Here is a 16,618-nt window from a genome sequence, read left to right on the forward strand (position 1 = left end):
CCACATCCTTCCAGCAGGACAAATGGGGTCCCTGCTGGTGATGTGGAGCTGGTTGGGACCACCAAGGAGGGGAGCCCCACCAAGACAGCACCTGAACCCCCCCGGGATCAGGACTGCAGCAGCCCGGACACCAGCGAGCAAGCACTGCTGGAGGGCAGCCACACTGTCAGCCGGAGTGAGCCCGAGCTCTCCTCCATCACCCCCAACACCGAGAAGGCCACAGAGAGCACCACCATCATGATCGATGTCCACGACTCCGCTGTGGTACAGAGTGAGGACCCATCTCTCTTTCCTGAGCGTCCTCTCCCAGCCCTTGGGAAACCTGTGGGGATGGGAAAGCTGCTTGCATAGCTTTTCCCATCCGCATCCATCAGCTGGGGGGGGCGGGTTTCTTTGCTGCTTCTTGTCTTACCTCCCTGCAGCACCCCAGATTTGTAGGGCAGCCCAAACACAGAGCTGATGTGCCACCATGCCCTGAAGAGCATCTCCGTTTCTCACCTCCTTTGTACCCACCCCTATCCTGATCACTCCCTCCCCCTTCTTCCTTGCCCAGGCAAAACACTCCCATCCCCTGTTTTTCCTAACACATCCACAGCCTCTGCCCAGCTTACTCAAATCCCTTAACAGCATCCTCACTGTCAAGGTGAGCTGCTTTAAACGGTGTTATTAATTAAACAGCATGTGAAATCTGGCCTTGTTAAAACCCCTTTCATCTGCTTCATCCTGGCAGCTCGTGTCTTCCCTTCTGGTCCCTCACCTCGTAACAGCACAGGGATGCAAAGTGAAAACTGGGGGGGGGTTGTTGCCTGTGCCCGGGGGGAAGGGGACACCCCAGGATGCTGCCTGGGTGCAAGGCCAGGCAAAGGCTCTCGCTTTCCTGCAGTTAGCAACAAGACAGACGGTGAAGCCAGCCCCTTGAAGGAGGCCGAGAGCAAAGAGGATGAGGAGGAGTTGGAGAAGAAGAAGAGGAAGAAGGAGAAAAGCGAGACTGGCAAAGCGATGGTGCCACACAGCTCCATGTTCATCTTCAGCACCACCAACCCGTGAGATATTTTGTTGGACCGTAGGAACCCGGGGCTTGGCAGGGCATTCTGGAAAACAGGGTGTCCCCCTAGGAAAGGGGCTTAATATCTCCCAAACAGCCTGAATAACCAGCCACGATGTTCCCAAGGCCCCAGCAGCACTCTCCTCTGTACCAACCAGGCTCATGGTTTTCTCTCCCAACTGCTGATTGCACCCTCTGATTTTTATTCAATGCTTGGTACAGTTTTCTGCAGTTTTCTGCTCCCTTGTAGCTCTTGTCCAGCTCCAGCAGCCTGGAAGAATAAGCCCCACAGTTTTCTCAAGGACTCCCTCCCTGGGTGGCCACGGGGGTCTCTCAGGGGCCGGAGCAGCTGAGAAAAGGGGTCAGCAAGCCTAGACCAGATCTTAGGGCTCCCTTGTTTCGCTCTTCAGACTTTGCTGCCCATCTTCCTGCCCCGAAAGCTGGTGGGGTGGGGTGGGTTTTGGGGGTGGGGTGGGTTTTGCAGGCGGGGCGTGCCGGGGGCTCACAGGGGGGGTTTGGGGGCTGTCTGTCTCCCCGCAGGGTGCGGAGGGCTTGCCACTACATCGTGAACCTGCGCTACTTCGAGATGTGCATCCTGCTGGTGATCGCCGCCAGCAGCATCGCCCTGGCGGCGGAGGATCCCGTCCTCACCAACTCTGACCGCAACAAAGTGATTGCAAACCTCCCCTGCTCCCCCCCCACCCTCCCCCAGCCCCCAGTCAGACATCCTGTAGGATCGCAGCTTTCCGTGGTGGGGGGCACAAATGATCCACACGGATCAGGGCAGCCGGTGGCAGAACTTTTCCCACTCGTCGCCTTCCTTTACAAACCCTTGGAAATGCTTCTCAGCCTCCCACCCGCGGGGTTTAGAGCCCGGGGAGCAGAGCAGGGCACTTTGTTGACAGTAAATCAGCTTAACCCCAGGGAGATGCTGATGTGGGCAGGGGCTGGTGTGAGGGTGCATGCTTCCAGCTTGCAGCATGACTTCAGAACTGCTGGTACCATGCATGGAAAGATTCCTGTCCTGCCTGCGCAGGCTGAGTTTATGAGCTCTTTGGGAACAGTCTGGGTTTTAGGGGGGGGGGGAAACAAACTGACCCCCCCTGTCTGCCCCTGAGCCAGGTGAGCCTCGGTGTGGGGTGCTGGCAGGGTCTGGGTGGGTGCTGGTGAGCCCCTTTGCTTGGCAGCAGCTGCAGGGCACCCGTGCCCTCTCTCTGCAGGTCCTGAGATATTTTGATTACGTCTTCACCGGCGTCTTCACCTTCGAGATGGTGATCAAGGTAAGAGGCCTCACAGGCTGGAGGCACCGGGGCTGTTGTGTGCCCCGGCAGCCTTGCAGTGGTGGGAAATGGCTCAGGTTTTCATTTCTGGTCCTGAATTGGGATGGTGGAGAGCCTGGTTCCTAGCAGTGGAAGTTGAGAATGCTCAGCACTGCTTTTATCTGTCTCCAGGCTCCCAAAATATGATGCTCCTCAATACATACCTGGGGCGCAGGGACAGATCTGCTGCTCCCCAGCAATGTCCCCTGCAGCCACTTCCACTTGGTGGCCAAGCTGCTCATCCCCTGCCTGTTTGTTTTTTTTTCCTCGCTGTTTCATCCCTGCAGATGATTGATCAGGGCTTGATCCTGCAGGATGGCTCCTACTTCCGAGACCTCTGGAACATCCTGGATTTCATCGTGGTGGTGGGAGCACTAGTGGCTTTTGCCTTGGCGTAAGTGACCATTGTCCTTGTCAGCCCTTTGCCTTCTCTTGGCCAGGGTAGGAGGAGGATGCAACTGTGTGTTAGGGATACTAGACCCTGATCTTTTGGATTTCTCTGCACCTGTTTGCTCCACTTTTGGGATGGCTCCTGGCAGTGGTGCACAGCTGCTCTAGAGGTGGATTTATCCTCATTTGCCAAATGCTGGCAAGCAAGCAGGCACAAGGCAAGCTGAAGATGCTAGGAAGAGGTTGGTGGTGCAAGTGGACTTGAAAGAGAGCAGAAGGGGCTGTTAGAGAAGGAAAGAGACATCTAAGGGTGGCAGAGCTGGAGTTATATACCTGCTACACGTCCTGGGGCTCATGGAGACAGCAAAAGCCACAGCCTGCCAAGTGGTGCTGCCCCCAGGACACATTTGTGCTGGAAATGGTACCCCCAGCTGGTGGCTTTTCCTCTTCTCCAAGGGGGAGCACTGCCCTGGAGCCCTGCAGGGATGGGGATGTGGCCAGTGGGGTTTGTGCCTGCACCTTCTGCAGCATCACACCCAGGGCAGGGTGCTGCCTGCTTGCTCTGCAGTGTGTTCCTGCTCAGCAGTGCCTTGCAGTTCTCTCCAGTACAGAGTTTGTGGCACCTGCAGGTGGGTCCTCCTTTGCAGGGTGGCTTCATGTCCTTGGTGCCCATGCTGTGGAGGGGAGAAGCACCCAGGGATGACTTTAGTGCTGCTCTCCCCTCCGGTGAGCTGGGGCAGGTGGTGTGGGGTGAGCACGGGGAGGGATGCTCTGGCACCAGAGAGAGGGCCAAGGGTGCCCTGTTGGTGGCCAAGGAGGGAGAAGAGAGGAGATGCTGTGGGTTTGTCACACTGTTGTTCTCTCTTCCTGTGTTTGACACTGGTGGCTTTAGTGCTGGTGGGAGGGGAGGGGCCTGGCAGTGGTGCAGACTGGAGCTGGAGCCGTGGCCTTGTGTATTGCTCAGGTGCTGTGTGAGGCTCTTGGGATGGCTGGGCAGAGCCCCAAACTCACTGGAGGATCCCAGCCTGTCATTTGTCCCTCCCGTGCCACCTCTGGCTGGGCAGCAGCTCCTTCCCCTTGCTCTCAACCACTTCCACCCTCCCTGGCTTGTTGCTGTTTCCTTCCTCACCCTCCTAACCCCTGTCCTCTCCCAGTGCCTTCAGTCACTGCTCTCTCCTCTGGAAGACCATGGAAGAATTCAACTTGCTTAACACAGGGATGAGCCAGTCCCTGGGTAGGGCTGTATGGGGAAGGGGCACAAGGCAGGTCCCCTGACTGGGGAACTCTGCTTTGAGGGCCATGTGGGCCACCACAAGGATGGATCAAACATCTTCTGGGTCTGGCTGATCCCCCCCTATGCCAAGACAGCCCCCCCAAAGCATGTCTGGTGGTGGGGCTCAAGGGCATCAGCAGCCTGAAGATGAGCTGGGTGGTTTGAGGAGGACCAGAGAGCCTTTTCCTTCCAAAGCATCTTTCATCAAGCCTTTTTTGGTTGCTGAAGGAGGGTGGGTTGATGGCTCAGCCTGCTCCTGGGTGGACGGGTGTCCTCACTGCCACTAACAGTACCATAATCAGTGCTTACTGTCCTTACTGTCCCCTTTCCCCTACACCACAAAGGTGTCACAGTTCCTGGGGTGGCCCCTGGAGCTGGCAGGGTTCCCATATGTCAGCACTGAGCATGTGAGGAAACAGCCATGCCCCTTCCAGCCCCACTGGGCAGCTGCCTGCCTCCATCCAGCCTCCTGAGGGCAAGACAGGTCCCTTTGGGCACATGGCAGCTGAATTCTCGAGGCCAAGCACCCCCATCAGCTGTGGCACTGAACCCCCTCCCATGGAGAAGGTCTCTGCATCTCCACGTACATTTGCATCAAGCATCTGCATTGCCTGCCCACTCTTGGAGCTGTACCTGGGTAGATACTGTGCTGCCTGTGCCATAGCTGAGGGCTCTTTATCATGTAAACCTGCAGGATTGTCCCTCACCCCCATGTCCATCGGTGGCTCGCACTGGAGGAGATCATCTCATGGCTTCAGGGATGAGGGGGACAAAGGAGCTGCAGCCGTTTCTGATGGGTTTAGACATTATAAAGCATTTATAAGAACACCTGCCTCTCCTCTTGGCAGCTGGGGGCTGTGCACAGCCACCCTCAGCTCCTGCTGAGCTGCAGGATGTTTGCCAGCTCTATGTGTCCCAGCCCACCACTGCCCTCCCTCCATCCTAGCCTCAAGGGGAAAACTCTGGCCATGGTGTTTAAATCCCTCTCCTATTCTTCTCCCTCCATGAGCACTTTGATGTGGGGCCAGGGGGAAGGACACGTCCTCCCTTTCCTCCTCCTGGCCTCCACAGTGCTGAAGTGGGCAAAGTGATGCCCATGGAGCAGCTGTTGTGTTTATGTGGCCTGAAAGCAACTGACGACCAGGTCCTGCACCTTTCCAGTTGAAGTGCTGAGACGTGCTGTGTCACTTGGATTTTCTGCCCTTTTTGCCTCCTCTCTGCATTTTGATTTTCCTGTGGCAGCCCTGGGTAGCTGTGGGTGCTGCAGGAGGGCTCTGAGCCAGCCCAGTGGTGCTACCATCATTTGCCAGCTGTCAGGATAAGCAAGTGTCCACCTATAAAGCCATGTCCCTGTGTGCCATCACAGCTTGTTCACTGACCCCTCAGAGCCCATGAATCCCCAGCAAGACGTCTTCTTGCCTCCTCTGTAGCTCCTCTCATGGAAAGCTAATCCATCAATCCAAGCACAGCCTAAATGAAAAGCCCAATGTAAAACCTTAAATCTCCAAAGAGTCCAAATCGAATTAGCTGAAATAGCCAGAACCATAGCTAAAGACCCTGCTCACTTTTGCTTCCTGAGGCACCCTCCAAGGAGGCTCTGTGCAGAGGAGCAGGAGCTTTGCAGAGCTGCCAAGAGGTGGGGATGCCTGCAGGAAGGGCTGAGCAGTGGAAAGGTTGGAGGAAAGGTTTGAATAGTCAGTGTGTAGCCCTCGTTGTCTCACCTGGTGGGCAAGAGCAGAAGTTTCTCCACCCGGAGGTATCCAGCAGAGCTGTCATGCAGCATCTCCTTGTGCTTGTTGGCACTGGTGTCTGGAAGCACAAGGGACCCCCTCATGCACTGCAGAATATCCTGGTGTGCAGCTCGTCAGGACAGAGGTCTGATGCCTCACCACACAAGTGCTGCAGAGCTCAGCTATCACCTCTGCAACACACCTTCCACCCAGGGGCTGGGGTTATTTTTATGGTTGTTAAGAAATGTTTTACTTTGTGGGCTTGCCCACCTGTGGGCACGTGGCAGGGACTGAGCTGAATCAGGGGCAGGGATCTGGGTACAACTAGGGCCCTTGTAGACCACCTGGGCTTGTCTGAGTGGGTGTCCTGCTGGGTAGCAGGAGATCCTGCTGCAGCTCAGGCTCTTCATCTATGGACTTCTTCTTGATGGAGGTGATTTACTGAAGTTAGCCTGTCCGGATGGGAGCTGTGGCTCTGCAGGTAGGTTCCCTTGGAGGCACCTGCCTTTGGCTGGTTGGGACTGAGCCTCAAGGTCCCTCCCTGATTCCTGGCCAAGGAGGACCAAGTCCCCACCCGCTGTCACCCACCATCCCACTCTCCACAGGTTCCTTTTGCAGCAGAAGTTTTACTATGTACCCACCTCCCAAAAGTTCCAGTGGGGAAGGCAGGGGCTCCTGGCTTGCTGGACGAGTCTTTCCCTGGAGAAAAGCCCCATCCTGGAGGACAACATGGTCTACTCATCATGCCTTCCAACACAGGCGTGGGGTGATGGAGGGCTGTCATAGGGTCCTGGCTGCACAAGGGGCTGCCTTCATCTCCATGTGGCTTCCCTGATGCATTTTCTTACATTCTTCCTTTCTTTCCTTTTTTTTTCCCTGGGTGCTCTTTGGTGGCTGCTGGAATGGATCACTGACAGGAATGCTTTGGGGTAACTATGGCGTTCGGGTCATTCCGAGGGGGTTGGGGGGGAAGTACTGAAGTGCTGCAGGGACTTCAGCCCTGATGTCCTCTGAGGACATGGGATGTCACTCATGCCAAGTTTAGGGGGCTGGGAAGAGCTCAACCTTGGTTCAAGACACAGCAAGGCCAGGCGTTCCTTCAGGTGTTGTCCAGCTCTGTGTCCCATACGGTTCCTAAGCAAATCCACAGGATGTTTCCTGAGCTCTTGAAGAGGTTCCCTCCTCAGCAGATGTAAACCACTGCAGTTGAGCTGCCCTTGGTGGCAGCTTGCACCAGCAGTGTGCTGCCCTCAGATCCTCACCCCAGGCCCCCATCAGATGCTTCAGACACCCAGGCCCTGACATTGAGCAAAGCAGGAGATGGGAGGTGCAAAGTGAGTCCCAGGGCTGTTCATACAGTTCATTCCCATGCATCTGTGGGGCTGTGCTCCTAGGGAGGACTATTAATTAGTGGTTTTGTTTACATCTCTGAATGATTAAGCCCATTATTTTGCTCCCTGTTGCATTAACCCTCACAAAGGAGCTGTGTAATTTGGAGCATCTGTTGTTGTAAGTCATTTCCTTGACGTTTTTTGAGGGTGCCTGGTGGATCCAAACTGTGCTAACCTTCACCAGGACCTCTCTGCTCCATCCTGGAATCCAGCCCACGGGCTTCAGTTAAAAAGTCCATGGTAAAAAAAAAAACAACACCTGGTATTGTGGTTGGGATTAATCATCATATTGAAGAAAGAAGGGTCGCCAAGGGGATTTTCTGAGTAGTTCTACTAGCAAGCTCTGCCTCCCTCAGCTGGTTTGGGTTGGAGGCAAGTGCAGCTCTGATCTGGGGAGGACTGAGACATCACACCCATGTGAGACAGAGGACCAGGCTGACCGGGTTGGGTAGCACTGATGGAACAAGGCAAAAAAACTGTAAGAAACAGCATTTGTGTGGACAAACCAAGCACAGAGCAGGTGCTTCCTTATTTTGCATGGCAGCCAGTGTGGGTGTTGGAGGAGACTGGTTTAGGTGGGCTGAGCACTCAGTGGTCACACGTTTGTGATGGCCGGACCCTGTGATGGCACGTGGCCCACCTATTCCTGTCCTCAGGCATGCTGGGTGGGAGTGGGGGGTGTTGTCAGCTGTTGAAGACCCTCTGACCATCCAGCCCAGATCTGCAAGGTTATTATCTCTCTGTTTCATTTCTTGGTGTGTGTGCTTTTCCTCCAACCTGACAGGAGCAACAAGGGCCGGGATATCAAGACCATCAAGTCTCTCCGCGTGCTACGGGTCTTGAGGCCCCTGAAAACCATCAAGCGACTGCCCAAGCTGAAGGTAATGATCCCCATCTCCTACCTGATGCCTGTTCTCTCCAGCATGGATCAGCTAGTGCAGGAACCACACGTGTTGATTTGCTCATGAGCTATGATCAAGTAGTTTTCAAAGCTTTGCTGTGTTTTGGAGCCCTGTTTGCAACCATAACGTCCTTCAGGCTGCTTCACATCTGGAGGTGCAACGAGTTGGTAAAAACAAGCCTGGATCTCTGCAAGGTGTCAGGGTTAGGAGCCAGGGAAAGTGGGGCTGGAGTGGACATGATGCAGTGAAGCTCAGGTGCTCTCCTGAAAAATGAGTCTGCCCCAGCTTTGGAAGGATGCAGATCTCTTTCCAAAATTCACCATCTTTCCCACCAGAGCAGATTTGGTGTGCTGTGCTGTCCTGGTGCAGCACTGGAAGTGGATTTCCCAGCTCAATAGTGGGATTGTTTGTTTCCCCAAAGGAAAAAGAGACCAAGGAAGGTCTCTTGCTAGTTTGTTGATTTATTTATTTTTTTTCTTAGAAGAGTTTATTTAGCTGAAGGATGAGACCCCAGAGATCGAGGGTTTGACCCCAGCTTTTCCTGATCAGTGGATGGATTCAGCCTATGTCAGTTCATTTCTGGACACCTCTGTCTCCACCCTGGAGCTAAGGATATTCCCCTCTCTGAGTGTTGTGAGAACTTGGGCTGAGAACACAGTCTGGGAGGGTGCTGCTGTTGCAGGCAGAGGGATTTGCTCTGCCTTGTTATTGGGGGTGATGCAAAACAATGAGGTGTTTACTAATTGGTCTTGAGGGCTGCTCATTGTATCACTGTACCCCTGTCTGCTGCCCTGGTTGCAGGAACTTTCAGGTTATAAAGATCCATCTCTGCTGCTGTCTCAGGGCTGCTTGGTGTCTGCCTGTGTGCTGGGGGGTACTCTGGGTGTTAAACTCATCCATAAAATAGGTTTTTGCCTGGGAGAAGGCCCAGCTCTGCCCTCCTTTCCCCACCAGGAGTGGGAAATGTCTTTCTACATGGTCGTCTGGTGTTGGTCCTGCCTTTTGCCAAGACCATGGGTTCCCCAAGGTGAGCTATGCCCTCTCCTCCAGGCCGTCTTTGACTGTGTTGTGACTTCCCTCAAGAACGTCTTCAACATCCTCATCGTCTACAAGCTCTTCATGTTCATTTTTGCTGTCATTGCTGTCCAGCTCTTCAAGGGGAAGTTCTTCTACTGCACTGACAGCTCTAAGGACACACAGAAGGACTGCATGTAGGTGCCCAGTCCAGTAGGTCAAACGCTGCTGACACCTCTGGCAAAGGCAGGGTGGTGGGTAATGTCTTCTGTGGTTCCCAGATAAGTCCTCGGTCAGGACTCACTCTTGGACATAGTTTTTTGGGGTGGATGGCATGGGCTGAGCTCTGTCCCCCTAGCTGTGACAGCACTGTGTACCCTCGCATGGGGTGCAGGATGCAGAGCCCCATATTTTGCTGCTGTCCTTTCCTCCTTCTCTCTCCCCTTCTGCTCTTCGCTCTTCCTCCCGATTTCTTACCCAGCCTCTCCCCATTTCTCCCCCCAGCCTTGCGGGAGGAGAGGTGTCTCCCCCACCACCACACAACCACGTTGTTCCCAGGGCTTAAAGCCCACCATCTCACAGTCTGGCAGCATAAAAAGCAAGGTCACCTCTCTCTCCCAACTTTGCAGAGGGAACTACGTGGACCACGAGAAGAACAAGATGGAGGTGAAGTGCCGGGAATGGAAACGCCACGAGTTTCACTACGACAATATCATCTGGGCTTTGCTCACCCTGTTCACAGTCTCCACCGGCGAGGGTTGGCCCCAGTGAGTATTCTGCTCTGTCTGCCCCCTCAGATGGAGGTGAGCAGATCCCCACTGGGGCAGTGACATTAATAACTGGCTGCACCCAGGAAGGGCTGGGAGAGGAGCTGCTGGGCAGGGAGTGGGAGAGGAAGAATGAGAAATGATGAAGGACAAAAGAACTTTTAGCCCCTGTATGAGGCTGGGACCATGACTGGGGTTAGCTTCTTCCTTAGGGATGGATATGATGGATAATCCCTTCTTCTGTGTGGCCCCGAACTATATTTTAAGTCCATTTTAGAGGTGACAGGAGGACAAGACCTCTCTCCCTGATTGTGTGAGCTTGAGGAATTTTTTTTCTCTGTTTGTAGAGCACAGGAAAATCCATTTCCCACCAGGGGTGCAGGCAAAACACCATAAAACAGGCTGTAGCCACTTAGAAGAGTCATCCTTGTAAAGCAGATTAAGACAGAGCTTTATAGTATGATTGTCACAAGCGTGGACAGACAGAGCTGTGGGTCCCCTGAGAAGTGCTGCATGCTGGCTGTCCTGATGGGCATATCTCTGGTTGCTTTTCTCCACCTGTCTGCCCCACAGGGTGCTGCAGCATTCAGTGGATGTGACTGAGGAGGACCGTGGGCCCAGCCGCAGCAACCGCATGGAGATGTCAATTTTTTATGTTGTCTACTTTGTGGTCTTCCCTTTCTTCTTCGTCAACATTTTCGTGGCTCTCATCATCATTACGTTCCAAGAGCAAGGAGACAAAATGATGGAGGAGTGCAGTCTGGAGAAGAACGAGGTATGGTTTGGGGAGGGTGAGAGAGGATGTTGTCATGGCTTTTCTTCCGTTTGGGAGCTTGGAGCTCCCTAGGTTTTGAAAAGGTATGAGAAACCCATGAGCCACCTCGCCTGTCCAGCCAAGAAGGAAAGAAGTATGACAACAACAGTCCCTCATGTTACCATGGGCCAGGGTCTGAAGCATGTTGTTGTTTTCCAGAGAGCCTGTATTGACTTTGCCATCAGTGCCAAGCCCCTCACACGATACATGCCCCAGAACAGACACACCTTCCAGTACCGTGTCTGGCACTTTGTGGTCTCCCCATCCTTCGAGTACACCATCATGGCCATGATAGCATTGAACACCGTGGTGCTGATGATGAAGGTAAGCTGGTCAGTGTGAGCCTGTTCTGCCTGGGGTCGTGGGGAGAAGGAGGATCGGTCAGGATGGGACCAGAGAGTATTTGGGTTATTTCCAGGAGATGTTTTGAGGCAGTCTGAGCATGTATTCCCCTGGCAACGTCAGGCGAAACACCACATGCCCCAAACTGGAGGCAAGATCTTCCCTAAAATAGGTGACCCAAATGATCTGGATCTGCAGACAGATCTGGATTTGCTCTGTGCTTCGTTCTTGGAGGTAGTGGCAGCTGTCCGGGGAGAGAGATGGAGAGGGAAAGGAGATGGTCTTGAAGACACCCAGGGCAAGGAGCATGGGCCATGGCAGGTCTTCCCTGGGACAGCTGGCAGCCTAGAAGCTTACAGGCCCCCTCCTGGCTAGTGATATCTCTCTCTTCATCAGTACTACTCAGCTCCATACACCTATGAGCTGGCCCTGAAGTACCTGAACATCGCCTTCACCATGGTGTTCTCCTTGGAGTGCGTCCTCAAGATCATTGCTTTTGGCTTCTTGGTGAGTGGCTGCTCCTGTTCTTGATGGGGGTGTTAATTTGGACTTTGGCAGCATGCAGATCACAGAGGGAAGGTGTTAATAATGTGAGATGGTTGCTGTTTATTTTGGGTCCCAGTCTGAGAGGTGCTTTTATGTTGGAGTCATTGCTTTTGCTTCTCAGTAAACTTCCCACTGCTGGGTGCTGGTGGGGGAAGCCACACAGTTGCTTTTCTTTTTGCCTTGTTTCTGTGGTATTTGCTGCCTGGACCACGTGTATGCTGTGCAGTTGTTCTGCTAAAGCCAAATGTGATCATGCTGGTGGCTGCAGTCCCTTGTTCCCGGGAGCCAGGAGATGCTGGTGCATTGCTGTCCTTGGGCTGTTGACCAGACCTGACCAGCAGTGAGAACTTCCTGCTTAATTCCCAGTCCTCAAGCCTCCAGCTGCTCATTTAAGATTTGAATTGTGAGGGTCAGCAGGATGAGTCCTTGCAGCCTGATGACCAGGGCTTGCTGTGGCTTCTTTTCCCACTCCCATCCACCAAGGGGGCCTGCTGGATGTGTGAGTCATCTCCCAGGAGAAGCTGCTCATTGCAGACACACTCAGATCTGCCACTGTCTCAGACATAGGATGATGCTCCAGACCGTGGCCGCATACAAATGGGCAGCAAGGTCTCTGCCACTGTTGCCCATGAGCAGCCTTGGCCTGTGGCCCAGCACCCTTCAGACCTGCCATCCCTCAGCTCATATCCGTGTTCCCTCTCTCCTGCCTTTTGCAGAACTATTTCCGGGACACCTGGAACATCTTTGACTTCATCACTGTCATTGGCAGCATTACAGAGATTATCCTGACGGACACCAAGGTGAAGCAGGGGCTGGGAGCAGTGGGATGAGCCACTGCAGGGTGGGGGACTCCCACCTCCCTCTGACCCTCTCATCTCCTCCCAGCTGGTCAACACCAGCAGCTTCAACATGAGCTTCCTGAAGCTTTTCCGGGCTGCTCGGCTCATCAAGCTCCTGCGCCAGGGTTACACCATCCGCATCCTGCTCTGGACGTTCGTGCAGTCCTTCAAGGTGAGTCTCCTCTCTGGCCATGGTGCTGGGGTGCTAGTCCCAAAGGCAGGCTGTTCTGGTCCCAAGGTCTTGCTGACTTGTTGCCTCTTAGGAGAGATGAGTCATAGAATAGTTTGGGTTGGAAGGGACCTTAAAGATCATCTAGTTCCAACCCCTGTGCCATGAGCAGGGACACCACCCACCAGACCAGGTTGCTCCAAGCCCCATCCAACCTGGCCTTGAACACTTCCAGGGATGGGGCAGCCACAACTCCTCTAGGCAATCTCTTCCAGTGTCTCACCATCCTCACAGGAAAGAATTTCTTCCAATATCTAGTCTAAATCTCCCCTCTTACTGCTTAAAACTGTTTCCCCCTCATCCTATCACTCCCTGCCCATGTAAAAGGTCCTTCCCCAGCTTTCCTGTAGCCCCTCCGGGTACTGGAAGGAGCTCTAAGGTCTCCCCAGAGCCTTCTCTTCTCTAGGCTGAAAAACCCCAACTCTTTCAGTCTGTCTCCATAGGAGACGTGCTCCAGCCCTCTGATGGTCTCTGTGGCCTCCTCCTCTGGACTCTCTCCAACAGGACTGGCACAGCTTACCTGCTCCCTGTGCTTCTTGTTGTCCTCTGAAGCTGGACTTGTGCTAAAGGAGACGACTTGTCTACTTCTCTTGCAGGCCCTCCCCTATGTCTGCCTCTTGATTGCCATGCTTTTCTTCATCTACGCAATCATTGGGATGCAGGTGAGCACAGGGATTGGGATGCAGGGTCCCTCTCGCATGGACAGGCTGGACCAGCACATCCAGCATCATGCACAGCAGCCAGCCTTGTGCCTGCCTGCTATTGCTTCACTCTGACATGGTGTCCTGGAAGGTCCTGAGGGTGGAACAACTTGTTTGGGAGCTGCAGAGCCACCTGCCCTCAGGGAATTGCCACAGGCTTGTTCAGTTCAGCTCCACAGCTGCCCTCCCAGCTTTGTTCCCTTGGAGATATGGCCTTGGGGACTCAGCTGGTTATCCTGTGTGGTGGCTGCTTTCAAATTTTCACCTCTTTGTTTCATGGGCATTTCAGTTTTAGAAATGACCCCCCATCTCCAGCTCCCTAGCAACTCCCTGAGACCGAGTCCATGCCTGAGGGACCTGGGGAGCAGCCTTCTGCCTTTGCTGAAGGGTTGCATCACAGTGGTGATCCCTGCAGCCCACCATCCACCTCAGCCCTTTGCAGAGGTTTGGCCTGCTTGGGATCTCACTCTTAGGGATCTGCAATGACTTACCAGATGATGGGAAGCCTGTAGAGCATGAGAAGATGTGAGTTTTCCAGGCTCCAGCTGGTAAATGAGCAGCATGTGAGCTCAAACCCTCAGCTCCACACGTGCCGCGGGGTGGGCTCGGTTCTGCAGTGACTAAACCCCACGCTGAGGATTTGACAAAGCATCTCCAGCAATGTGTGTTCAGGATCTGGAGCTTCCCGATGAGTGAGCTGCTGTAGCACCTGATGCCATCACCCAGGACAGGCAGATTTGGGGGGAGCAGCAGCACCATGGTGGCTCGAGTGCTTGGCAGCCCTGCTGCTTAGTCTCTTCCACCCCCTCTCTCCCTCCCCAAGAGTCATGTGGCTGCTTTTGGCTGCTCTGTCCTACACATCCAGGTGTTCTCCACACTGAACAGCCACCATCTGACTCAGCCCCCCCCTCTCTCTCTCCCTCTCCCTGCTGTGTGGTAGTATTTGATTTATTTTTTAATTTATTTCCTTTTTTTTAACACCGTTGTGAACAAATCCCTGAGCAGTAAAGTCTGTGGGCGTTATTTGAACAAAATAGCTGGAGGCAGAAAATATTCTACAATTACACACTCCAAAAAACCTGTACAGGGGGGAAAAAAAAAATACTCTGTGGTATTTTTAGGTTCATGGAAAGTGGAATAAATATTTAACAGTAATAACAGCCCATTTTTTCCTATTTGAGTATTTGTTATGTCCTACACGGCCTTGGCTGTGGGTCATTGTTAGGATTATTGTCCATGTCTGGGGCTTTGTTGCCTCTTTTGCCTCTGGGGACAGTGGCCCCAGGTGTCTCACTGTTAGTGGTGGGTCAGCAGTTGGTCTGCCCCTCCTTCTCTGAGCCTTTCTCCACCCTCCTTGCTCTGCCCATCCCTGGCATCACAGACCGTTTCCTCACCAAGGGAAGAGCTCCCAGAATTTTCCAGGAGCAGGACCCAGCACCCACCCAGGGTGGGGTGACTCATCTTTGTCCCCCCTAGAATGCTCAGGATCACCAGCTGCCCTGTGGTGCTCAGATGCTGCAGCAGAGGGCTGGACATGGAACAATCAGACGCGGTTGATCCCAGGTCTTCCATGCTTCTGTTTCCATGGCAGCTCAGCCTCTCACAACCTTTGCCACCCACCTCAGATCCCTGCTGAGGAGAGGAGAGTCCCCTTTCCCCATGGCTGCTCAGCACAGCTCCTTGGTGTGCTGGCTTGGGATGCTTTTCCACGGGGGATCAATCGCACAGAGAGGGTAGATGTCGACAGCTTTGGGGGCTGGTTATGCTGAGGGTGATGGACCAGGGTCAGTCCCTGCAGCAAAGATGAACGTGCAGCTGCTTCCCGGGCTGCCAAGCTCTCTTACCTGAACAACTGAGCCCTTCTTTTCCCTCCTGCAGGTTTTTGGCAACATCAAACTAGATGAGGAAAGCCACATCAACCGGCACAACAACTTCCGCAGCTTCCTGGGCTCCCTCATGCTCCTCTTCAGGTAAACAACCACCACAAGCTCCTTCAGCAGCACTTTGGGGTGCAGGTATTGCCAGGAGCTGGGGTTGGGCAGGTTCTTTCATCTCAGCTTTTGGTCCTATGGACCAGCTGGGTAATACATGGCCACAGGAGCTCAGGAACCCCCTTTTTCCCTCCACCCCCATCTTGCCCCCAAAAAGATATCTGTCTGCCAGCTTTTTTGGACCATTTGGCGGGGGACCAGCTGGCTCCATGTGCCAGGAGCTGCACCCTGGCATGGCTGCACTTGTGTGGGCTTAATTCAGGCAGGGGGGGTGTTGCACAGCTTCTCAGGAGGCTTCTCCTTGGGATATCCTGTGCCACCACAAGCTGCTGAGCAGAGGTGTGTTGGGTGCAGGAGTGCCACGGGAGAGGCATGGCAGGAGATCATGCTGTCCTGCCTGGAGGGCAAAGGCTGCGAGCCCGACACGACAGCCACGTCCGGGCAGAACGAGAACGAGCGCTGCGGCACCGACCTGGCCTACGTTTACTTCGTCTCCTTCATTTTCTTCTGCTCTTTCCTGGTGAGTTCCTCCTCCCTGAGAGCCCTCTTATCAGCCCCCCCAGCCTGCATCCCCACCATCCTCTCTGCTCCCTCTCCCCCTACTTCCCTTTCTCTTGGTCTCTTTCCCTTGCACTTAGATGCTCAACTTGTTTGTGGCGGTCATCATGGACAATTTTGAGTACCTGACTCGGGATTCCTCCATCCTGGGACCTCACCATCTAGATGAGTTTGTCCGGATCTGGGCAGAGTATGACAGAGCAGCGTGGTATGTAGCCAGCTCCTTCTCTCCTGAGCAACACTCTCAGAGCTGGTTTTTAAGCAGGCATCTCTGAATTCTGCTGTTGTGAAGCGGCTGTGGTGCCTGCGACGGTTCTTACAGCTGGTTCCTACAACACCTGGTGGCACAGGCCTCTGAGAGAATGTTCACAGTTTGCCATGGTGTTTTCTCTGAGTGCTGGAGGTTCCTGCTCTTTCTCTCCTCCCTGGCCAGCAGGCAGGTCCCTCTGAGCCTCCTTGTCTGTCCCCATGCACCAGCTGGGTGCCTCAGCCCTGGGACCACCTCCATTGCCTGGTCCCCAGCACCCACTGCTCCCCATCAGAGCAGGGCTGAGCAATGGGAAGATGCTGGGGCTCTGTGGGCTTCTGCCAAGTCACCTATGGAGAACTTTGTTGGGAGTGTGTTTGATAGGTAACCCTCTTTAGAGCCATGACCCACCACCACTGTGCCGAGGAGCATGGGCTCCAGAGCCCTTGGCAGCCACACATGCTCCTTTTGGAGACCCTTCACCCAAGATATTTTATATGCTTAATATCATCAGCTCCTG

General features: G+C 54.1%; 1 protein-coding gene across 7 annotated transcripts in view; it reads left to right on the plus strand.

The window, feature by feature from the left end:
* The window catches only part of CACNA1E (calcium voltage-gated channel subunit alpha1 E), a 110,525-nt gene that overhangs the window by 77,804 nt on the left and 16,103 nt on the right, over positions 1-16,618 (plus strand). For 4 of the 7 annotated variants that reach the window (XM_051624697.1, XM_051624692.1, XM_051624696.1 and 1 more), the window contains 18 exons: positions 15-271; positions 884-1,043; positions 1,586-1,715; positions 2,266-2,325; positions 2,652-2,758; positions 6,675-6,686; positions 7,933-8,029; positions 9,101-9,261; positions 9,694-9,831; positions 10,405-10,606; positions 10,805-10,969; positions 11,384-11,494; positions 12,250-12,333; positions 12,419-12,544; positions 13,198-13,263; positions 15,181-15,272; positions 15,648-15,813; positions 15,932-16,059. In XM_051624697.1, coding sequence (XP_051480657.1) covers positions 15-271; positions 884-1,043; positions 1,586-1,715; positions 2,266-2,325; positions 2,652-2,758; positions 6,675-6,686; positions 7,933-8,029; positions 9,101-9,261; positions 9,694-9,831; positions 10,405-10,606; positions 10,805-10,969; positions 11,384-11,494; positions 12,250-12,333; positions 12,419-12,544; positions 13,198-13,263; positions 15,181-15,272; positions 15,648-15,813; positions 15,932-16,059 — 2,262 coding nt within the window. The remainder of the gene's footprint in view (positions 1-14; positions 272-883; positions 1,044-1,585; positions 1,716-2,265; positions 2,326-2,651; positions 2,759-6,674; positions 6,687-7,932; positions 8,030-9,100; positions 9,262-9,693; positions 9,832-10,404; positions 10,607-10,804; positions 10,970-11,383; positions 11,495-12,249; positions 12,334-12,418; positions 12,545-13,197; positions 13,264-15,180; positions 15,273-15,647; positions 15,814-15,931; positions 16,060-16,618) is intronic. The other 3 variants (XM_051624694.1, XM_051624695.1, XM_051624693.1) reach the window with 2 other exon arrangements.

This window comes from Apus apus, chromosome 7, assembly GCF_020740795.1.
Source record: "Apus apus isolate bApuApu2 chromosome 7, bApuApu2.pri.cur, whole genome shotgun sequence".
Lineage (NCBI taxonomy): Eukaryota > Metazoa > Chordata > Aves > Apodiformes > Apodidae > Apus > Apus apus.